This window comes from Podarcis cretensis, assembly GCF_951804945.1.
Source record: "Podarcis cretensis genome assembly, chromosome: 1".
NCBI lineage: Eukaryota > Metazoa > Chordata > Lepidosauria > Squamata > Lacertidae > Podarcis > Podarcis cretensis.
The window spans coordinates 6,656,568-6,680,710 of NC_137170.1; the positions used below are offsets into that span (position 1 = coordinate 6,656,568).

Consider the following 24,143-nt stretch of genomic DNA (forward strand, 5'->3'; position numbering starts at 1 on the left):
TGTTGGGTGTTTGTGCACAAGGCAGCAGCCGGGAAGGACTTCCAGTGTTTGGACCACTGTTCTGTTTTCTTTTTCTATTTCCTATTTCTCTTGTTTTCTCTTGGTATTTTTAACGTTCATAAAAAGCTGGGGGGAGGGGCGGGGGCGGTGTGGATAAAGAATTCCTTTTCATTGGACGGAGAGGGACACAAACAGGAAGGGGACAGTCAGAGGAGGGGAGTCACTGCAGGAAAAGCAGGGTAGAAAAGATCTCCCAGGTGGGAGATGAGAGGGTCTATATCTCTGTTTGTGGATAAATGACAGGATATATATGATATAAGGGATGCGGTGTGGCGCTGTGGGTTAAACCACAGAGGACTTGCCAATCGGAAGGTTGGTGCTTCGAATCCCCACGATGGGATGAACTCCCGTTGCTCGGTCCTTGCTCCTGCCAACCTAGCAGTTCAAAAGCACGTCAAAGTGCAAGTAGATAAATAGGTACCGCTCCAGTGGGAAGGTAAACGGTGTTTCCATGCGCTGCTCTGGTTTGCCAGAAACGGCTTAGTCATGCTGGCCACATGACCCGGAAGCTGTACGCCGGCTCCCTCGGCCAGTAAAGCGAGATGAGCGCCACAACCCCAGAGTCGGTCACAACTGGACCTAATGGTCAGGGGTCCCTTTACCTTTACCTATATATGATATAAAGAGAATGAAGGGCCTTATAGGTATTTCCCCCCATCTTTTTTCTCTTGCTTTTATATCTTTTGGTTCTTTTTAATATTCTTGTTCTCCAAACTAGTTTGATTCTTACTGTATTTTACATCAAAAATTGCCAATATATATATCTTTAATGGAAAGAGTGAGGTGGAATAATAATAATAATAATAATAATAATAATAATAATAATAAGAAGAAGAAGAAGAAGAAGAAGAAGAAGGGAGGGAGATGGTCCTTGAGTTATTGGGGTCCTGTATTGCACAAGGCACAAGGCAAAATGTGGGAAATAACAACAACAGCAGCAACAACAACAACAACAATAATAATAGGGGAGATGTGGTTCTTGAGTAATTGGAGTCCTGAACTTCACAAGGCTTTGCAGGTCGAAACCAACACTTTTAATTGGAAACTAACTGGTAGCCAGTGCAGTTCCGCCAGGAATGATATTTAAAAAACCAGAACAGAAATACGAGCATTATGTGTGATGTAGCTGTCTTGTGAAAAGTCTTTGTAGCAGCACAAACATCAACACACCACGTTCCTATCATCACGATACCTTCCTTCCGTTTATGATATTTTGCCCTTTTTGTGTGAAAAGCTTAGAAGGGTTGGGTGGGCCACCTCGAGAGGAAGGGATATGAAAACCTCCCACAGAAGCCTTTCTTTTTGGTAAACAAATCAATCACATTTTGTTTGCCCTGAGACCCCGAGAGAGGGTTGCGCTGGAATCCATTAGGAAAAAAAATAATGTACGAAACCATGTAGTTCTGGGTTTCCAATAACAGGATAATTGCCTCTGACCTCGAGCGGCTGTTGCCTTTCAAAACTTGGAGATCGGCATTAATCAGCAGGGGGAATCGATAGAGCGGGTCTTTCCAGAGAGGTTGTTGTGGCATTGGTACCTGATAAATAGAGATCAAAGCGCTTCCCAAGCTCCAAACTGTTTCCCATTAGTCTATTAGTAATTTGGAACCACCCGGCATTTTGCTGTCAGCAGCGGCTGGCCAAGAAGGTTTATTGATCCGTGGGGATCGTGGCACAGTCTCCTCCAACCTGGTGCCCCCCAGCTGCCAAGAAGGACATTGGAAAGCTGGAAGGTGTGCAGAGGAAGGCAACCAAGATGATCAAGGGTCTGAAAGCCAAGCCTGATGAGGAGAACGTATTAACCTATGGTCCGTGTGTGTGGTTTGGGAGCTGCACGGACAGGGAAAAAACAATGCTATCCAGGGTTGTAAAGACTGCAGAGAGAATAATTGGGTGCACTCTTCCCACCTTAGATCAAATCTATGCTGTCAGGTGCCATAAGGAAGCGGCAGAGATAGCACAGGATAGTAAGCACCCTGGAAATGATCTCTTTCAGCTTCTGCCTTCTGGAAGAAGGTATAGGGTTGTAAAGGCCAGGACTGGGGGCCACTAGGGGGCGCATTGGAAGATGGCCGATAATACGATCTCTCCGACCCACACGGGGTAATTAAGAGGCTGTTATGGGAGTAGGCAGCCTCCCTTGTTGCCCCAAGGAAATGGGGAACACTGCCCTTGCCTGCTGTGCCCATAAATCACCCCCTAATTCGAAAGAAGGGGGTGAGGGCCCTAGGCAGAATGCCCCCGTGTGGACCTCGGCTCTCCTGGACGCTGTCTCTGATCGCGCACTAGTTGCAGCAATTTGGAATAATTAATTACAAAAGAAGCAAATGCACATATTTCAAGTGAAGAAGGGGAGTGAAGTCTGCTAAATTAAGTCACCTCTGTGAAAGAAGACGACGGGCTGGAGAAATAGGAATATTTTACGATGAAGATACACCAAAGGCTGGGTATGTTGACTACGGGGCTGAATGGGGGGGGGGGAACCTTTTTTACTTTCCTTCTATGTGATTTACAAGAACCCCTCCTCATTAGAATCGTCGGTTGAACTGACCCAAGCAGGATGATTAAGGTCTGTGTGGAGATAAACTTTAACCAAAAGTATGCTTTATGGAGACCGAGAAGCAATAAGAGCTTTTGGGAATGGCGCAGCAATTAATTCGGAGTTGCCATCTTGCCAAAGGATTTATAGCCGGGAGGAAGAACTGACTTGTTTTCAGACTGCATTCCTGGTGAATCTCCTCAGAGGTTTTGAGAAAGGAGGCAGATTGGTGAAGATTAATGACGCTAAGACTGTTTTGATGTATGGAAGTGATGTTATATGGAAAACGTCTGGATATGGCTATGGGTCATGTGGCCAGCATGACTAAGCCGCTTCTGGCGAACCAGAGCAGCGCACGGAAACGGCGTTTACCTTCCCGCTGGAGCGGTACCTATTTATCTGCTTGCACTTTGACGTGCTTTCAAACTGCTAGGTTGGCAGGAGCAGGGACTGAGCAACGGGAGCTCACGCCGTCGCAGGGATTTGAACCGCCGACCTTCTGATCAGCAAGCCCTAGGCTCAGTGGTTTAACTCACAGCACCACCCGCGTCCTTGCAACTAGAGGTACCACTGTATTATTATTTACTCGTACAGTTCCCTATTACCCCCACTTGCTACTATAATACTATATATAAATATTATAATTATATTAAATATTTTATGTACTTATAAAGGGCCCCATTACCTTCAGTAGCTTAGGGCCCCATCAAACCTAAATCGAGCCCCGTGGAGTCCAGAGGCCTGTGTGTCTGTATTTGTCGTGAATAAGGTACAAAATGTAGTGAAATAGCTCTGAGTATGCAGGTCTGAGCTTGTAGAGGCATGCTCAGGCATGCCTATCTAGGTGAGTTAACATGGCAAAAGGGAACAGGAAAAGCAGGAAACATAACTTCCTGGCTATATACTATAGACTGTCCATTGTATATAGCCAGGCACTACGTTACAGCCGCATCTGTTCCAATTCTACAGACAGAGACTCTCACCTAAGAGATCTACAGCAAACCTTTTTAGAACTAAAATACCCAGCAGATGAAGTTAGACAACAGATCAACAGAGCCAGACTGATACCCAGAGAGAACTTGCTGCAAGACAGACCCAAAAAAGAAAATAACAGAACACCTCTAGTCATCACATACAGCTCCCAAGTTAAAACAGTACAACGCATCATCAGAGATCTACAACCTCTCCTGGACAATGACAGTTCTCTTTCTCAAGCTCTGGGAGGAAGACCTTTCATTGCCTACAGACAGCCACCCAATCTTAAACAACTCCTAACCCACAATAATGCTACAACCAGACTTAACACGGACACTGGCACCAGAGCCTGCAATAAACCCAGATGCCAACTTTGCTGCCACATACACCCGGACAACACCATTACTGGCCCCAACAACATCACACATACCATCTTGGGACTATTTAATTGCTCATCGTCTAACATTGTGTATGCCATCAAATGCCAACAGTGTCCTTCAGCTCTCTATATTGGACAAACAGGCCAAACCTTACGCCAAAGAATAAACGGACATAAATCTGACATCAGGAATCACAAGACAGAGAAACCAGTAGGAGAACACTTCAATCTCCCAGGACATTCTATACAAGATCTAAAAGTAGCTGTTCTATTACAAAGGAATTTCAGAAATAGACTGGAAAGAGAAGCTGCTGAATTGCAACTTATTACCAAACTTAAAACCATGGAGAGACCTGGTCTGAACAAAGACATTGGATTCTTATCTCATTATACATGACAAAGCCATTTTTCACCTTCTCACCCCTTGCTTTTTCCTGTAAGACCTATTGCAGTCGTTAAGAGTCGTCAACAGGCTCATCACAGCTATCTGCCAATCACCCAATCCCACCACCCTTCTGAGTAATACCCCTCCCCACCTTCTCACTATATAGAAGGGTCTGGTGACTTCTGTTTCAGTGTATCTGAAGAAGTGTGCATGCACACGAAAGCTCATACCAAGAACTAACTTAGTTGGTCTTTAAGGTGCTACTGGAAGGAATTTTTTTATTTTGTTTTGAGTCTAGGAATACACCTCTGTGGTCTTAACCCTTTCATGCATTAACTAGCTCCGTGCCCTCTGGTTATATTTGACTACAATTTCCCACACGAGCTTCAGAGCTTCTGAATGACTCATGAGATCTTAGCGACACTTTCACCTTTTTTTTTGAAAACCAAATTTTCATTTTCCTCCGCTCAGTTGCACAAACTCTGCTCTGGTTCATTATCCCCCATTATCCCTTTGAATCTTAATGAATAGCTGCGGTTGTAATTGCAGCCTTGGTGGGAAATGTCACATTAACACCACTCTGTGTTTACAAAGCCCCGGCGTTTCTCTAAACGGGGAAAGGTGGAATAATTATTGCTTTCACTCGGTCCTGTGACGGATATGTTAAAAGCCGGCGCTCATGAGAGAGGAGCTTCCCTGTGATTAAAGGAACAGGGAAGTGTCTGTCAAAAGTCTGACACAATGCGTTGATAAATTGTTTTGCATGGTGTGCAGCCAGCATCCGATTAGGACCTGGGAGACAAGGGTTCGGCTCCCGCACTCAGCTGGGAAATTCATACGATGACCTTGAGCTAGAAACCATCTCTCGGTTGCGACAGTAAGAACGAGGAGGGAGGGAACCGGGCACACCGCCTTGAGCTATTAGCAGGAAGAGTGGGATGTTAATGTAGCAAGCAAATAAAAATAATAATATCATAGAATTGTAGAATGCAGGAATGTGCAGCTGTCTCATGCAGGGATCGAACCTGCAACCTTGGTGTTATCAGGACTATGCTCAGTCTAACCCACTGAGCTATCCAGGCTTCATGTAAAATGTGGGAAGGTTTTCTACCACAGTTTTACTCGGTTGTCTTTGCTATTTAAAATGTGTGGTGTGGTGTAAGTGGGCATTATTGTCTTGGAAGATGTTTAGTAAGGCCAATTCTGGGGTGCTTTCTAATACTTGCTTGGTTATTTTAATTATTCCTCGTATGGTTGTTGTCTAGAATAGTTGGATTCTGGCTTACACGTCTTTCCCTCCCTCTACCTCTTTCCCCCTTTTCTTCCTAATGTCTCAACAAATGAAACTGATTTGTAAAAATGTTACATGGGGGGGGGGGGGAATACGAGAGAGGGACATTGCACACACTTTTGTAAATCAACAAGATCTTTAATAATAATAAAAATTAAGTATACAGAATGATTTTTTTTTTAATTTTTAAAAGTACAATGAACCAATACAGTTACAGTTCTGGAATGCAAGTGAAAGCAATTGTAATTAAAAGTTAATTTGTTTTAAAAAAATGTGTGGTGTGTCGCCCCCCCCCTTTCTCTCTTATCAGAAAAAGATTGCAAACCTAGATGGAGATTTCGTTTTGCTATTAACCCAAAGCTGGGAGGTTAATATTCCCCCTAAACCCTGTTAATCTTTTTAAAAAGTCGTCATTGCAAGTTGCCACAGTTGATGCCGTAAGTTATGGGCTTACGCCGCAGGCATGTCCAAAGTCCGTTTTGGGGACCTAATCCGGCCCTCTGGTCGATTTAATTTGGCCCCTGTGGCAGTATATGTCCCAGGGGTAAAATCCCCCCCCCCAAAAAAAGCTCAGGAACGTCAATCCTAAAAAAAGTTCAACAGCTTTGGGGTAAAATTGTAAAAAAAGCTCAAGAACTTCAATCCAAAAGAAAGCTCAACAACTCTGATCAGCCGTCACGCATGTTCACTTCATCAAATCTGGCCCTCTTTGAAAAAAGTTTGGGCGTTTTATCTGAGAGAAATAATTGTCTCCCTACAGCCTTATCCCTGTTCCAGGTACCACATAATACCAGTTCTGCATTTGTAAGAAATCGACCCCCCCCCTTCTTCTTCTTTTCCTCCAGAGATTTCCCTGCAAAAGCCTGCTCTTTAAAGCTCAATTGGAGCAAACAGCAATCCACAGAAAACCTGGGCGCTAAATGAATGAATGCTAAAGAGCAGGTTTTTATGGGGAAAACGTGGGGCGCTGAATAACTGTGAATACTGGTCTACCTTAAAAAAAAAAATTAAGAAAGTTTGCTAACAGTAAACATCGAGGTAGCTTGTCATGTAGCTTTGTTTGTTCTGCCTCTAGCAAAATTCAGTTTTGTTCACGATCGTGTTGTAAATTAGGACTTTAGCATTCGGGTGTTTTTTAAATCAGCAACTGGCTGGTGCCTAGCCAAGATTTCACACTGCGCCACATGTTGTTATGGCTAATGGCTCAAACAGTAACACTGCACCGAACTGATCAAGGGGAAAGAATAAAAAAGCAGAGAGAAGAGAAAGTAATATTAATAAGGGATCTTTCTGTCTAACAGGGAATGATGGCTTTTGTTGATTAAATATAAAGTTTTTTCACAATTCCTCTCTCAGAAAGGGCACTCGCTTGGGGTATTGCATAATAAGGAAACTGATTTCAATTAAATTGATTAATTGGAGAAAGGCGGTGACTAATACACTAAAAATGATTTTGTCAGTTGACTGCCCTATTGGAAAATGGATGTTCGAGAGCTGAGTCACACCTAATGAAAGCTGCCAGGGATCATAGGTGTTTATAAGAATTGCAAATATTTTGTAGCCTGCCTTCTGTTCTTTCATTTGATTTTTTTTTCCAAAAAAAGAGAAAGCATTATTGGCAATTAATTAAGTTACACAAGAAAAATTATGTGCCGAAGAAGGACTTCCAGTTGAAAAAGACAAAACTTGTTCCTATAGCTACACATATAATTATAGACACCTGTCTTCACTGAAAAAAAACCCTATTAATATTCTGTGTACACAATTCAACAAATTATTAGATTTCTCTGGAGTTGGGAGGATAGCTTCATATTTCGTTTTCCTTACTTTCCCATGCTTAGAAATATAGAAAATCTATTCCCTGCCCAAAGTATCCAGATCTTTTATTTCGACTTGGCAAGGCAGGTCCCTGCCAATTTTTGTTTCAGCAGACAAGGAGACCGAAAGCAAGAAAATGAGTCTGAGTTAGAGGAGGGTGTTTAACCTCCGTTGTCAGAATGAGACTGTGTTGTGTTAGTCCTGTGTCCAGGGCAGCTGTTTACCAGCTCCGTCTGGTACGCAGGCTGAGACCCTATCTGCCCGTGGACAGTCTCGCCAGAGTGGTGCATGCTCTGGTTATCTCCCGCTTGGACTACTGCAATGTGCTCTACGTGGGGCTACCTTTGAAGGTGACCCGGAAACTACAACTAAATGAGAATGCGGCAGCTAGACTGGTGACTGGGAGCGGCCGCCAAAACCATATAACACCGGTCTTGAAAGATCTACATTGGCTCCCAGTATGTCAACAAAGGTCCGTATAGTTAAAGCTATGGTTTTCCCAGTAGTGATGTATGGAAGTGAGAGCTGGACCATAAAGAAGGCTGATCTCCGAAGAATTGATGCTTTTGAATTATGGTGCTGGAGGAGACTCTTGAGAGTCCCATGGACTGCAAGAAGATCAAACCTCTCCATTCTGAAGGAAATCAGCCCTGAGTGCTCACTGGAAGGACAGATTGTGAAGCTGAGGCTCCAGTACTTTGGCCACCTCATGAGAAGAGAAGACTCCCTGGAGAAGACCCTGATGTTGGGAAAGATGGAGGGCACAAGGAGAAGGGGGCGACAGAGGATGAGATGGTTGGATAGTGTTTTCGAGGTTACCAGCATGAGTCTGACCAAGCTGCGGGGGGCAGTGGAGGACAGGAGTGCCTGGCGTTCTCTGGTCCATGGGGTCACGAAGAGTCGGACACGACTAAACGACTAAACAACAACATGTTTCCGAGCACAATTCAAAGTGTTGGTGCTGACCTTAAAAGCCCTAAAGAGCCTCAAAGGCCCAGTATACCTGAAGGAGCGTCTCCACTCCCATCGTTCTGCCCGGACACTGAGGTCCAGCTCTGAGGGCCTTCTGGCTGTTCCCTCACTGCGATAAGCCAAGTTACAGGGAACCAGGCAGAGGGCCTTCTTGGTGGTGGCACCTGTGCTGTGGAATGCCCTCCCACCAGATGTCAAAGAGAACAACAACTACCAGACTTTTAGAAGACATCTGAAGGCAGCCCTGTTTAGGGAAGCTTTTAACGCTCCTTCAGGGATACTGGGCTGAGGCCGTTTAGGGCATTAAAGATGATCCTCAGGGTCCCTTCCAACTAGTTGAGTTGATGCCGCCCATCTGACTGCGTTGCCCCCAGCCACTCTGGGCAGCTTCCAGCAACGTCAAACATCACTGTGTCAGCAGTGGGGTTTGTGTGTAAAGTTTCAGTAGCCAAGGTATATATAATGCCAAGGCCGACTGAGCGTCTTGGGCTTGCTGATCAGAAGGTCGGTGGTTCGAATCCCCGTGATGGGGTGAGCTCCCGTTGCTCTGCACCAGCCCCTGCCAACCTAGCAGTTCGAAAGCACACCAGTGCAAGTAGATAAATAGGTACTATTGTGGCGGGAAGGTGAATGGTGTTTCCGTACACTCTGGTTTCTGTCACGGTGTCCTGTTGCGTCAGAAGCGGTTTAGTCCTGCTGGCAACATGACCCGGAAAGTGAGATGAGTGCAGCAACCCCATAGTTGCTTTTGACTGGACTTAACATGGGACGCGGGTGGCGCTGTGGGTTAAACCACAGAGCCTAGGACTTGCCGATCAGAAGGTCAGCAGTTCAAATCCCCACGACGGGGTGAGCTCCCATTCCTCGGTCCCTGCTCCTGCCCACCTAGCAGTTCGAAAGCACGTCAATGTGCAAGCAGATAAATAGGTACCACTCTGGCGGGAAGGTAAACGGCGTTTCCGTGCGCTGCTCTGGTTTGCCAGAAGCGGCTTAGTCATGCTGGCCACATGACCCGGAAGCTGTATGCTGGCTCCCTTGGCCAATAAAGCGAGATGAGCGCCGCAACCCCAGAGTCGGCCACGACTGGACCTAATGGTCAGGGGTCCCTTTACCTTTAACTGTCCAGGGGTCCTTTACCTTCACCTTTACCTGTAATGTCACCTGACATCAGGGGAGATGCTTTTCATGCCCACATCAGTCAAATAAACTTCATAGTAGCACCCTTTGTATATGTGTTTGGGTGTGTATGTGTGTGTGTCTGTGTGTGTATGTGTGTGTGTGTGTGTGTGTGTGAATCATCTCTGATATCAACATCTGCCCCTTGATCAAAGCCTCTTGCCAGATAGAAAGCCATTGATTCTTCCCCGGAAAGGACAGCGCTTCATTTATGCGATCACAGCGTGAGTTCCTAAGGGGAGCCTCGCTTTATCTTCCATGTAGGCTTAGCGAAAGGAACTCCCTCCGTTCCGTCGCTTTGATCGCTCGGAAAGTAGCACAGATGGTTTGTAAGTGCCACCAGGAAAGACGTTGCTAAGCTGGCAGGTGAGACAAATTGTGGTTCAAAGCCCCCCACATCTGTTGCTGTTTGGGAGAGAAAATGGTTTTCTCCCTTTTGCACCGGCCTTCGCCAACCCTTAGAGCTACATTAAGTACGACTCCCGAAATTGGGAGTCCCCTCTAAACCTGGGCCAAACCTTTGCAGTCATTTTGCAGCAAAAAAACCCCAAAACCCCTGTGTGTTTTGCAGCACCCGGCACAGATTTGGACATAGGTACCACTAGAAAAGGGACACGGGTGGCGCTGTGGGTTAAACCACAGAGCCTAGGGCTTGCCGATCAGAAGGTCGGCAGTTCGAATCCCCGCGACGGGACAAGCTCCCGTTGCTCGGTCCCTGCTCCTGCCAACCTAGCAGTTTGAAAGCTCGTCAAAGTGCAAGTAGATAAATAGGAATCGCTCCAGCGGGAAGGTAAACAGCATTTCCATGCGCTGCTCTGGTTCGCCAGAAGCGGCTTAGTCATGCTGGCCACATGACCCGGAAGCTGTACACCGGCTCCCTTGGCCAATAAAGCGAGATGAGTCAGTCACGACTGGACCTAATGGTCAGGGACCCCTTTACCTTTACCTATTACTTGAAAACCCTTGGAGCATTTGTGACTATATGTGCTGGCTGAGGGCTGATGGGAGCTGTAGTCTGAAAACAGCTGGATGGGGGATGGGGTGGGGAGGAGGACTACTTGTCCCCCCTTGCCTCTTCTTCCAGCTCCCCCCCCGTACTGTTTCTCTGGTCCGCCACACAGTCTGAGGGACAGTGGACTGGCCCGCGGCTGATTTTTTTTTTGCCGACCCCTGGTGCTGATAATGCAAAAATTGCAGGTTCGATCTGTTGGCTATTTGCAGTATAGTAGCGCTGCAGAGGGTGCTGGAGGAGACTCTTGAGAGTCCCATGGACTGCAAGAAGATCAAACCTCTCCATTCTGAAGGAAATCAGCCCTGAGTGCTCACTGGAAGGACAGATTGTGAAGCTGAGGCTCCAGTACTTTGGCCACCTCATGAGAAGAGAAGACTCCCTGGAGAAGACCCTGATGTTGGGAAAGATGGAGGGCACAAGGAGAAGGGGGCGACAGAGGACGAGATGGTTGGATAGTGTTTTCGAGGTTACCAGCATGAGTCTGACCAAGCTGCGGGGGGCAGTGGAGGACAGGAGTGCCTGGCGTTCTCTGGTCCATGGGGTCACGAAGAGTCGGACACGACTAAACGACTAAACAACAACAAGCGCTGCAGAGAGCTTGCTGGGGAGACCATGCATTAAAAAGGGACTCAAAAATAACGTAAACAAGGCTTTAATAAGAAAAACAAAAACTCCATTTACACTAAATACATCAACAACAAACCAGACCCAGCCACCAACCCATCCCCCAGGGTAATGGGAGAGCTAGGGGCTGCTCCTTATATACTACACCCAATTGCTGACACAGCTTAATCAATACAACTCAGCAGCACCTGCTATGTTTCGCAGCTGTAAAAGCTGGGTCTCGTTATTTTGCTCTGGCCCTTGCTCTGGCCCCTTAAAGACATACACATCGGGTGGAACAATGATGAACCTTTACATTTAAAGAAACCATTCAACATGATCCCTGTACAGGGCAGCTGAGGGGTCCCTTCCAATGATTCTATAGTTCTATGATTCCATGCAGCTGCCCCACAAGGGTAACGATCCCCTCCCACAGACACATTACAGTGGTACCTCTGGTTGCGAACAGGATCCGTTCCAGAGGCCCGTTTGCAACATGAAAATAGCACAACTCGCAGCGGCTCGTCTGCGCATATGTGGGTTGCGATTCGGCGCTTCTGCGCATGATGTCATTTTGTGCTTTTGCGCTTCTGCGCATGCGTGAGCGGCGAAACCTGGAAGTAACCCTTTCCGGTACTTCTGGGTCGCCGCAGTACGCAACCTAAAAGAATGTAACCTGAAGCAAATGTAACATGAGGTATGACTGTAGAGAAGAAACTTTCATGGAATAAATTAATGCAAGAAGGAACTCTGCGTGCATGCCTATGATGTGCAGGGAGCATGGCTGCAGGGGGGCTTGGCAGTGAGAGCAGGTGACCCCTTGACCTCCTCTCCGTGCATTCCTTGAATCTAGATATATGTTATCCCCGCCAGGCAAACTGCAGTAACTTTTAACAAAGTTGTTTTTCGATCTCACGCCCTGCTGCTGCTACAGTGCTGTTCTAAGGTTTATGACTGCCATTAACGTTTATGTCGTTGGTTTTCTAGTGAGAAGCTGGATGGAAAAGCTGAAAGATAAGGTAAGGAGATCTACCTTTGTCTCGCTTTGCGTTTGAAGGCAGGTGCTGTCTTTTGCTTTCAGAAACCAGAGCTCCGAAAGGGTGAAATTTGTGGTTTCTGGTTCAGGGGGTCCTCCTGGGTGGGCAACTGGAGAGCAGATCATGAAAAAAGCACACCAAGAACTCAGGCCAATGTAAGTTTCAATAGTGGGAGTAGTTAGTCCCTACTTGCAAATCAATAGTCAATTGTCAAAAACGAATCCATTCAAAAGTATGTATTCTGACAAGGATTACAAACTCTAACAGAGATTACAAACTCCTGGCAAATAGAAGGGGAAGAAATAGAGGCAGTGACAGATTTTACTTTCTTGGGCTTCATGATCACTGCAGATGGTGACAGCAGTCATGAAATTAAAAGACGCCTGCTTCTTGAGAGAAAAGCAGTGACAAACCTAGACAGAAGAAGAGAAGAAGAAGAGTTTGGATTTGATATCCCGCCTTTCACTCCCTTTAAGGAGTCTCAAAGCGGCTAACATTCTCCTTTCCCTTCCTCCCCCACAACAAACACTCTGTGAGGTGAGTGGGACTGAGAGACTTCAAAGAAGTGTGACTGGCCCAAGGTCACCCAGCAGCTGCAGGTGGAGGAGCGGAGACTCGAACCCGGTTCTCCAGATTACGAGACTACTACTCTTAACCACTACACCACACTGGCTCTCTAAGACAGCATCTTAAAAGGCAGAGACATCACCTTGCCGACAAAGGTGCGTATAGTTAAAGCCATAGTAGTGATGTATGGAAGTGAGAGCTGGACTATAAAGAAGGCTGATCGCTGAAGAATTGATGCTTTTGAATTATGGTGCTGGAGGAGACTCTGGAGAGTCCCATGGACTGCAAGAAGATCCAACCTCTCCATTCTTAAGGAAATCAGCCCTGAGTGCTCACTGGAAGGACAGATCCTGAAGCTGAGGCTCCAAGACTTTGGCCACCTCATGAGAAGAGAAGACTCCCTGGAAAAGACCCTGATGTTGGGAAAGATGAAGGGCGCAAGGAGAAGGGGACGGCAGAGGACAAGATGGTTGGACAGTGTTCTCGAAGCTACCAGCATGAGTTTGACCAAACTGCGGGAGGCGGTGGAAGACAGGAGTGCCTGGTGTGCTCTGGTCCATGGGGTCACGAAGAGTCAGACACAACTAAACGAGAAAACAACAACAACATCATAATTCATTACAGAATTAGAGATAAGAGTTTATGAGTAGAGATAAGTTCATGTTAGTCCAAAGTAAGATTTGACGTGGAGGTCTTAGTTTCAATCATTGAGCAGAAGTCAGAAGTCAGTTATGGATCAGAAACCAGGACACGGCCCTGTTTCAATGTATTCACCTTCATCAGCTATTGAAACTTACATTGGCCTGAGTTCTTGGTGTGCTTTTTTCTTGGAGAGCAGATCATGGTGTAGGTGTGAAGGATGGCAGTGATGACCTTCTGCTGTTTGCAGAAAGTTGGAAGCGCTGAACGCTCAGCTGGTCACTGGACCTCCTAAGCTTGTTGACCTCCATCCTGTTGCATCTGAATTGGACCATTTTCGGTCTCCTTCCTGGTTCTCAACACATGCAGCTCAGAACCATGCTTCCATAGCAGCTCTTGCTGAGAGTCTCTGGATTTGATCCTCCTCTCTGAGAACCAGAGAATTTTGACCGTGCTGGTCCTCAAGTTAGCTCCTCCCCATGCTGATCACAACTGATCGGAGTAATCTGAAAGACACCCATGCTGATCACCACTAGCCAAAATGGAGAACGTTTGTGGTCCTTCTACTGCTGCTAAGGCCCCAAGTCCCATCAGCCACTGCCAACAGCCGGGAATTCTGGGATTTGGAGTCCATCAACACCTGGAGGACCACAGTTTCCCCATCCCCAGGCCAAGGGCTGGTTTGCACTTCATTTTGGCAACACGCCATCTGTTGTGTTCAAACCGGGATTGATTGTGGGGTATTTATGAGAGGGTTTCAACATTGTGCTAAGATCTCCTCTCTTGGTTGTTCCTCATTTCCCATCCTCTTGGCGTGTTCCTCATCTCCTGACTACTCCTGTAGTGGACTACACCACCACCAAAACAACTACCTAGTCTGAGTAGTGTTCCCATGTGCTGACATCCCTTCCTGGACTTGCCATTTTTGTTATCCATTCTTGCTTGAACATCCACGATCCCATTCATCACTTTCAGAGGCAGCAGTACCTCTGAATAGTGATTGCTGGAAATAGCAGCAGGGGGTGTGTGCTATTGAGCTCACGTTCTGTTTTAGGCCTTCCCATGAGCATCTGTCTTGTTGGCCACTCTGAGAACAGGGTTTTGGACTAGATCAGTAAGCCTGATTTTTATTAAACTGTTGCAACAGGGTCCCCCATTCCCCCCACGCAGGGAGGGAGGAGAGGAACCTAGAACAATGGTGTCCAAGCTCAAGACCACCCCCCAAAACATCATACATACATCACATAAAGAAGTGGTCCTCAGCAGAAATTTGAGTGTGTTGCTTCTCTCCTGTCTGCCAGGATACCTGATAATGCCTTATTATCTGATTGCCTTTTCTGGGTAGCCTGGCCATTCATTTGAGATGGTAAATACTTAGTTCCTGAATCTCTTACGCATATTGATAGTGTACTCAGCTTAACACAGGGGTCGGCAAACTAAGGTCTGCGGGCCGGATCAGGCCCAATTGCCCTCTGGATCCGGCCCACGGACAGTCCTGGAATCACCGCTTGGGTCGTTGTGATCGTTCAGGCTGCGCCATTTTTTTGGGGGGGGCAATTTTTTGGGGGGCGCCATTTCCTCCCCCCCACACCACGGTGACATCCCCTCCCTCCTCCTGGCTTCTCCCCGCCCTACAGAGGAAGGCAACTGGGCTTGGATTGGGGCTGGCAGCCAGCCAATCCGAAGCCTCGCTGCCCGCTTGCCCAGACCCGCCCCCCGCCTCCCAGCCTCTCCGTTCATGGCTGGTCCTGCGCCCGGCACCCAGGAAAGCTGGCCTGGAAAGGAGAGGCGTTGCCACCAGCTCTGGCTCCCAGCTGCAGGCAGAGCGGTGGAGGAGGTAGGAAAGGGGGGTGAGGTGAGGGGCTGGGGGAGAGAGGGGGGAGAGAGAAGCCCCCTCCGGCGCATGTTTGCTCCTGCGCATGCAGTCCAGTCCGCGACAACGTCTGACGTGCGGTGAACTGGCCCCTCCTAAAAAAAATTGCTGACCCCTGGCTTAACAGATACTTGCCAGACTGTATTTACAGGGAGTTGTAAGCCCCTACTGTCCAAAGACAACTGGAAAGCTTTTCCCATTTCCTTGCTTCTTGCAGAGAAATATTTGAGGTCAATTTGGGAGAGTCAAAAGGGCTTCAGAATTGCTCTCCTGTACTATTTCAGACACGTGATTTATATACTTATGTCTGTGTTTGCCTTGTACATTTGTGAACATTTATTTTATATATATATATATATATATATAAGACCTTAGAATTCCTATAACACTGAAGTGGCAGCCTCTTTTCCCTACCCTCTTCTGCAGGCTGGGTACATGTCTGGGATGTTGGTGCCCGTCGGGGTTGGCATTGCGGGGGCCCTTTTCATCTTGGGCGCTCTCTACAGCATAAAGATCATGAACCGCCGGCGAAGGAACGGCTTCAAGAGGCATAAGCGAAAGGTAGGCTCCCAACGCCCCACCCCCCGGCTGCTCAGCCTTTGTAATTTCTGTGCCAGGGCCATGCTGGGACTTCTACTTCAGGTTTCATCACAGATCTCCCCGAAGGACCAAAGTCCATCTTCTTTGGCTCCCTAGCAGTCCTGTCCGATCCTAATGACAATAACAATAACAATTTATTATTTATACCCCGCCCATCTGGCTGAGTTTCCCCAGCCACTCTGGGCAGCTCCCAATCAAGTGTTAAAACAATACAGCATTAAATACTAAAAACTTCCCTAAACAGGGTTGCCTTCAGATGTCTTTTAAAGATAAGATAGCTGCTTATTTCCTTGACATCTGGTGGGAGGGCGTTCCACAGGGCGGGCGCCACTACCAAGAAGGCCCCCTGTCTGGTTCCCTGTAACCTCACTTCTCGCAATGAGGGAACCACCAGAAGGCCCTCAGAGCTGGACCTCAGTGTCTGGGCTGAACGATGGAGTTGGAGACGCTCCTTCAGGTATACAGGACCAAGCTGTTTAGGGCTTTAAAGTCAGCACCAACACTTTGAATTGTGCTCGGAAACTGTTTCTGACCTAAAAAAGGTAAAGGGACCCCTGACCATTAGGTCAAGTCGTGACCGACTTTGGGGTTGCAGCACTCATCTCGCTTTATTGGCCGAGGGAGCCGGCGTACAGCCTCTGGGTCATGTGGCCAGCATGACTAAGCTGCTTCTGGTGAACCAGAGCAGTGCATGGAAACGCTGTTTACCTTCCCACCAGAGCAGTACCTATTTATCTCCTTGCACTTTGACGTGCTTTCGAACTGCTAGGTTGGCAGGAGCTGGGATCAAACAATGGGAGCTCACCCCATCACAGGGATTCGAACCACCGACCTTCTGATCGGCAAGTCCTAGGCTCTGTGGTTTAACCCACGGCGCCACCTGCGTCCCTGTTTCTTACCTACCCACCCCTTTTAAAGGTGCCAACGTGCCAGGCAGGGACTTTGGAGGAGGGGAGGGGAACAAGCAAACGAAAGAAGGTTTCATTCCTTGGCGTTGATGTCTTCCCCTGCCTCTCTCTCTCCCACCACAGCAGAGAGAATTCAACAGCATGCAAGACCGAGTGATGCTTCTAGCGGACAGCTCTGAAGATGAATTCTGAATTCTGCGGCGCCTCGTTTCCTGCCCTCCCGGGACTTTTATTTCCTCCCCCCCCCATTTCCCTTCTTTTTTGTCGCCAAGGGAGGTGCGCAAGCGTTTCTGCTGCGCCGCCACAGAGGCTGGCCACCTTCCTATCGCTCACGGGGCAGCGGTGCTTTTACACAACCTGCCCCTATAAGAGGAAAACACACACACACACCGATAACAGCATGCTGCAGCCCCAGTGTAACACACAAATATTGTTATTTTTAAAATATATGTATCTCTGTACGGTCACGCACATTCATTTTCCACGCACAGCACGCCGTTCTTAATGCGCAGCAGGCAAAGGCGTGGACCCAAAAGACAAAGGACGTTTGTTGGGTGTTTGATTTTTATTCCATCTGCTGGCAGTTGTGCTGCCGTCCTTCTGGTGTGAGTCCCTGGAGAGGGCAAGCTTCAACCCAGATAACTCCTCTTCCTTTCTCTCTCTCTCTCGCTGTGGAGCGACTTCTGAATACGTTGCATTATCTGAGCTGGAGTTCGCAGTTTCCCAAATTAGCTGCTCTGTTTAATTGATGAAGTGCCGCCCCAAAGCAGATCCCCACCCCATTGTCCAGGTAGGAACTAGGTAGAGTACGACACAGTGATATGTAGATTAAGATACACTGAAGGCCCATACTAGACGTTTATGTGGGAGACACACGGAGGGCCCCCCACTTTTGTAAACTGCAAAGCAGTTTCGGAGGCTGCAGTTAGGAGAAAGGGAAACAGCTCTCCAGGGTTTCATATGGGCCGGCTTTCCCCATCCCAGAACTTGTGTTCCGAGATCTATTACAGGCAAAGCAGATTCTCACCCACAGATCCCTTAAAAAATAACAATAAGGTCCTAGTCCTCGTGGATCTGAACAAAGGACTGATCAATGCTGCCTCCACTGGCTGGCAGCAGGTCTTGAACCTGGGACTGCATACAAAGCAGATTTTCTGCTGCCGAGCTATGCTCCTTCCCCAAATCTGGCAAGCTGGGAGCAGAGAATGGCAGGGGAAAATGCTTAACCCGTTTCCTTTCCGTCAGGTTTTTCCCCCTTCCCTCCCTCCAGCTGCTTTTTCACACCCGTGGATGAAAAGATACAGGACCCCTGCATCTTTTTCCTTGACAAGGGAAAAACAGCAGGGGTGTGTGTAATGATGATTTTGAGTTGACAAAAAGGAGGAAGGGGAAGGGTCAAGCATCCCCTCCGCTTTTTGAGCTCCTACTGACCTCTTGTGCTTCCAACTTATGGTGAGGTTTAGCCTTCTAAGCATGCCAGCCTACATTTGCAGAGCGGCTTAAGACACAGACAACCCATTGCTATGTGGGGTTTTTCCAGGGCTTTTTTCCCAGCTGGAACTTGCCGGAGCTCAGTTCTGGCACCTTTCCCGTGTCGCCATTGCCATTATAAGAGAACAAGAGACATTCACGGTGAGTTCCGGTGCCTCTTTTCTTAGAGAGATAGCGCTGGGATTTTCCTCCTGTTGTGAATGGCAAGCGCATGGGGTTCTGATTCTTTTTGGAACCATGGTGTGTGGGGTCCCTTTGCGGGCCCCCCACATGCTCCCAGTGCATCAAGGCCCTCCCCTTGCCAGCTGCTGAGTTTTCTTTAGCCATGACAGCACCGTGGTGTCAAAGTGCACGACAAACACCACGTCTCGCTTGGCCCTGAGGTCACAACCCTGATGATGACGGTGCTGGGATCAATGCTGTCATGGGACACCCCCCCCCTTCCCCTGCGGCGGATGCTTCTGGCAAGGCAGCCCAACTCGTTACCAGTATGCCGCCCGTTGGCTTGGGAACTGCTGCCCAAAGGCTTCTGCGGCCCGTTACCTGCAGTCGTGTAGCGTCAAATTCGGAAGCGCAGAGTTCCCTTTGTGATAGTCGCAGCCACTCACCTCTTCTGAGATTATGCAACCTTCTAAGAATATACAATAATATTATAATGATACAAGAATAAGAATAAATAGAGATGCATTGCAGCGATCAATGCAGATCTCCGTTGTGTTGCCTTTCAGCCAGATCTGCTATTTTCTGTGCACGTAAATATTTTGGACAGCTCCAATAATATCTTCCATTGGAGAGACTGACGTTGCATTTTCCGTGAAGTTCCGTTCCACGTAGCAGAACTTCCAAGCACACGGTGTTGTTGTTTTTCTTAAGCTGGAGCACCTTACGTTTTCAGTGCTCCTAAATGCTTAGTTTTGCAGCATGCAGAATCATTCTTTCTTGGTCCTTCTCCAGATTGACCCCCAGGAGCCCATCCTCAGTGGCCAACTCACATCCTTTCCCTTTGCTTGTCTCCGGTCAGCACAGAGGGTGAGAAGATGTCTTCTCAGTGGATAAAAAGCTCTCCTTTTATGCTGACCGCGCAGCTCTAAGATGCTGGAGACAGGTACCCTTCTGCAGAAATAGTATCAGGTCTTTTCCTACACCTGGAACTTAAATCCACAGCACTTTGCCTGGTGTAAATACACCCCACATGTGTTCGCGATCACTTGGAACATTACCAAGACTATGCTCATCTCTGTCCTGTTATTTCATGGGTCCTCCTTTACGGCTCCATCGAAGTGGACTGGAGGAGGACACCTGCAAACGGCTGGTGCCTTCAGCCTTGTGAAAGGTCACCCAGGGCCCCCGACCACCTGAAAAGCAGCAGTCAGCAAGCGGCTTTTGGGGTGGTAGGGAAAGGGGAATGTGTGTTCTGGGTTGCTTTCTGGAGAGAAGCAGTGTCAGCTGAGTGAGCATGAGCCCAAACAAGGCCCCAGGAAACCGTAACGTAGCGGAGGGGAAGCGGTTTCAAAAGCAAGACTGAAGTGGATCGGAGCTGGCTTTCAAGCTTCTAGTCCATTGTGAGTAATTCGTAGAGCTGCGCTAAAAAAAGGTGCAAGGGAGGTGGACTACATATGCCGAGAGCAGCTTCCCAGCCAAGACGGCAGATGGCGAGGCCAGGGTGAAGCCAAGTGGCTGCTTTGCAGGGGTGTGGCAGCCGTGCATCAGGCTGGGTTGGTGGGTGCTGTTGGACTACAACTCCCATCGCTCCCAGACGGCTTAGCTGAGGAATTGTAGTCCCCCAACATCTTCACAGGCCAAGGTAAGCGGGGCATTGCCCAGTTTGCCCTAATGGACCAACCTCTGCTGATAGAAAGCTTAGGACCAGGTTGTTTACCCCACACAGCTCAGCATTGTCCATCCCAGCCTGGTGCTCCCTTCCGACTGTTTGGGACTACAACTCCCATTAGTCCCAGTCAGCACAGCTGGAGGAAAGGCTACTAGGTTGGGGAGCTCTTGTCTTCCTCAACTGGCAGCTGCTCTTCAGGGTCTCAGGTAGAAGGAGAGAGGTCTTTCCCATCACCTGTTAACCGAGGTCATTTAGCTGAAGGTGGTTAGAGCAGAATCGGCAGGGTGGCACAGGAAGGGCTTAGAAAGCTACCGTGTTTTTCGCTGTATAAGACACACTTTTCCCCCTCCAAAAATGAAGGGGAAATGTGTGTGCGTCCTATGGAGCGAATGCAGGCTTTCGCTGAAGCCTGGAGAGCGAGAAGCGTCGATGCGCACCGACCTCTCTCGCTCTCCAGGCTTCAGGCAGCTATCCGCCTGGCTCCAAAGGCTTGCGGATAGCAGCCTGTTCTGGGGGCTGGGGTCGTGGGAAGCTCGGGCTTCCCCCATCCCCATCCCCATCCCCGCAAGCTCCGGGAGCGGCGGCGAGGTTGTGCGCAATCTGGCTGCCGCTCCTGGACCTGTTCTGGGGGCTGGGGGGGGTATAATTTTTTTTCTTTATTCCCCCCCTAAAAACTAGGTGCACCTTATGGTCCGGTGCGCCCTATGGTGCGAAATGACCAGGATGGCCCATCTAGCTCTATAATGCCCACACAGACTGGCAGAGGCTCTTTGGGGTTTCCCTAGCCCTACCTGGGACCTTGTGCACACAAATCAGAAGCGCTACTGCTGAGCTACGGCACTTCCTTTAAAATCAATAGTAAGAGTCTAGCCCTCAAGGTTCTGAGGGAAGGGCTGGTTTAAATTGGAATGGAAGCTGCCTTATCCTGAACCAGATCATTGGCTTAGTGTTGTCCACACTGACCTGCCAAAGGAGTTGCTCTGTCATTGAGCGACAGTTTCTCCTGCGGCTCGGACCACCTTTGGGTTTCCCAAACGTGGGTCTCCAGCTGGTTTTGGACTACAGTCCCCATTGTAGCCTTTTTAATCCATGGGTAGAAATAATTGTTGCACCCGAGCAGAGACAAAAGGAGCCAAACAACACCAAGGGGTTAATCCAGAGAAAGAGCGTTTTATTCTGCCATCCGGGGGGGGGGGGGCAGAGGCACCTGTGTGATTCAGTTCACAAAAGACAGGCCGCACCGAAAACATTTTACAAGCAGGTTTTTATCCTTTTTTTCAAACCCCTTTTTTCCTCTTCCCCCTTCACAGATTCTTACATAGAAATGTTGCTTTTCGTTCTCTGGCTCTGTTCCCGGAAGTATGTTGCAAATCAATGTACCAGGACAAGGTTATCTGGGATCTGGGAAGCGAAAAGCTTTACTGTTCTCAGCTCTGGGTTTGTTACAGCGTTTTTGTTACAGAGAGGACTGCTTAGCTCGTGCTTTTTGTCTTAGAGGAAAATGCAGTTTTTAAAATGCGTACGCCGAGGCCTGGCTGGGGGGGGGGGGGAATTCACAAACAGGGTTTTTTTTAGGGCTTTCTGGGGTAACCCTAACTGTACCCCTTCACCATCATCCCTGACCACTGGTCCTGCTAGCTAGGGGTGATGGGATTTGTAGTCCAAAAACAGCTGGAGTTTCCCAAGTTTGAGAAACCCTGATCTAGGAAATCACTAATGCCCACTGATATCTGAACCGTCCCCTGGTTCTGGAATGGGGTCCTCTGAATATTTTTAATGTGGAAAGGCAAAAGAAAAGAAAAAAGAAAGTTCATGGCAAATGTACTGTATTTTTCGCCCTATAGGGCGCACTTTTTCCCCTCCAAAAATGAAGGGGAAATGTGTGTGCGTCCTATGGGGCGAATGCAGGCTTTCCCGGGCTTCCTGCAGCTCTGCGCCACCCTCCGGATCCTGGCGCGAAGCAGTGGAGGAAGGATTGGACCAGCATGGGGGGGGGGCAGGTTCAAGGTCCGAGACCCATCATCGTCATGGAACCGCCTCAGGGCCTCGGGACGTGTCACTTCTGCCCGTTTCCCCACCTCTGCGGCGGGGAGTTTAGTGACCTACCTCACAGGGTTGTTGTGAGGGCAAACAATAAAGCTTGAGAAGCACTTGGCAAATGGAAAGGGCTTTCTGAGAGACGCGAAGCAGCGGCGCCACAATAAATGGATTTAGGTGTTGTTAACAGAAAAATCTGAGGGCTCCCTTGGACAAAAACAAAAGACCAACCAGGATTACTTGGAGCAAAACAGCAGCCTGTAGGCTTGGCCTTTATTGATCTGTTGCAACAGGGTGCTCGCCTCAGCCGCAGGAGAGAGGAGGGACCCAGAAAAATGGCATGCAAGGCCTTATAAAGACTTTTGAAATTCCCATCCTGTAGATCAAGACCACCCCCAGAAACATCATACCTACATCACAGAAGGGGTGTAACCTAAGACCACCCCTCAGATGCATCATATCTGCATCACATTTGCTCAGTTTAGGAATCAAAATGGCTTCAGGTCGGTCTTCCTGTGCTGATCTATGTACGTGCGGTTATGAACATTACTGTATATCTAAGACCATAAAATTCCTATCACAATATCACGTGTGGAAATGGACACAGAGGGGAACACTACTTGGAAGGCGCAGTTTAAGGGGGCTACGTGAGCTGGTCTGGCTACAGCCAGTTATGTGAACACAAAACAACAAGCAACAATCCACTCCGGTGATCAGGAAGAGGGTGTGAAAGATTAAATAGGTGATTTCTGTTCCTGGGGATACTTCCATTCCTCTGACCAGGCCCTGGAAGCTTTCAAATGCAGGGCTAGGGAACCTGAGGCCCATTACACCAGTGTTTCCCATACTTGGGTCTCCAACTTTTTTTTTGGACTACAACTCCCATCATCCCTAGCTAGCAAGACCAGTGGTCAAGGATGATGGGGATTGTAGCCCAAAAGCAGCTGGAGACTCACGTTTGGGAAACACTGCTCTAGAGATGTTGTTTGGACTCCAGATCCCATCAGACTCAATAGGCAGCCAGGGATGATGGGAGTTGCAGTTCAACTAACACCTGAAGGGCAAAAATGAGATTTCCTCATTTCTGTTGTGAAGAAAACCACCTGCTCCTCCTGAGCGATATGGAAACGGTGACTCTACAGATGTTGTTGGACTCCTAAGAAGACACCAAGAGCCGGCTGGATCCGTCTAATTCAGGATCCTGTTCTCACAGTGACCAACCAGATTCCTGTGAGAGATCTGCAAGTAGGAGTCGAGCAGAAGAGCAATTCTCCCCTCCTGTGGTTTCCATATTGAGTTTTCCATATTTAATTACATCTCATTACACAAATCTATAATATGAAGCATTGCTCAGACAGAGCCAGTGTGGTGTAGTGGTTCAGAGCGTTAGACTCGTAATCTGGTGAACCGGGTTCGCTTCCCTGCTCCTCCACCTGCAGCTGCTGGGTGACCTTGGGCCAGTCACACTTCTCTGAAGTCTCTCAGCCCCACTCACCTCACAGAGTGTTTGTGGTGGGAGAGGAAGGGAAAGGAGAATGTTAGCCGCTATGAGACTCCTTTGGGTAGTGATGAAATGGGATATCAAATCCAAACTCCTCCAACTCCTCCTCCTCCTCCTCCTCCTCCTCCTCCTCCTCCTCCTCTTCTTCTTCTTCTTCCTTCCCTCCATCTTTCTGATTTCCAAACATCTTTTACTAAATTCTCGCATTTCTATAACCACTTTTTTTACCTCAAATAATCTTTTTTTTAATAAAAATTACCTCTTTATATGTAAATCAGTTCCTTATTTTCACGTTACAAAGCATTTCAATTCAAACCTACAAACGTTTTCAAATGTTACAATTTTCTTTAATATAGAATATAAATTTGCTCCAGTCTTTTTGAAACAGTTCATCTCGCCGATTCCAGGTCTTCCCGTCAGCTTTGCCATCTCCACATATTCTACCATCT

At 48.0% G+C, this 24,143-nt stretch overlaps 1 protein-coding gene across 2 annotated transcripts in view; it reads left to right on the forward strand.

Moving 5' to 3' along the window:
• ARMH4 (armadillo like helical domain containing 4) overlaps positions 1–19,025 on the forward strand; it is an 82,177-nt gene extending 63,152 nt beyond the window's left edge. For both annotated transcript variants that reach the window (XM_079991276.1, XM_079991275.1), the window contains 3 exons: positions 12,198–12,229; positions 15,753–15,887; positions 16,958–19,025. In XM_079991276.1, coding sequence (XP_079847402.1) covers positions 12,198–12,229; positions 15,753–15,887; positions 16,958–17,026 — 236 coding nt within the window. In that variant the 3' untranslated portion in view covers positions 17,027–19,025. The remainder of the gene's footprint in view (positions 1–12,197; positions 12,230–15,752; positions 15,888–16,957) is intronic.
• The last annotated feature ends 5,118 nt before the right edge of the window (positions 19,026–24,143 follow it).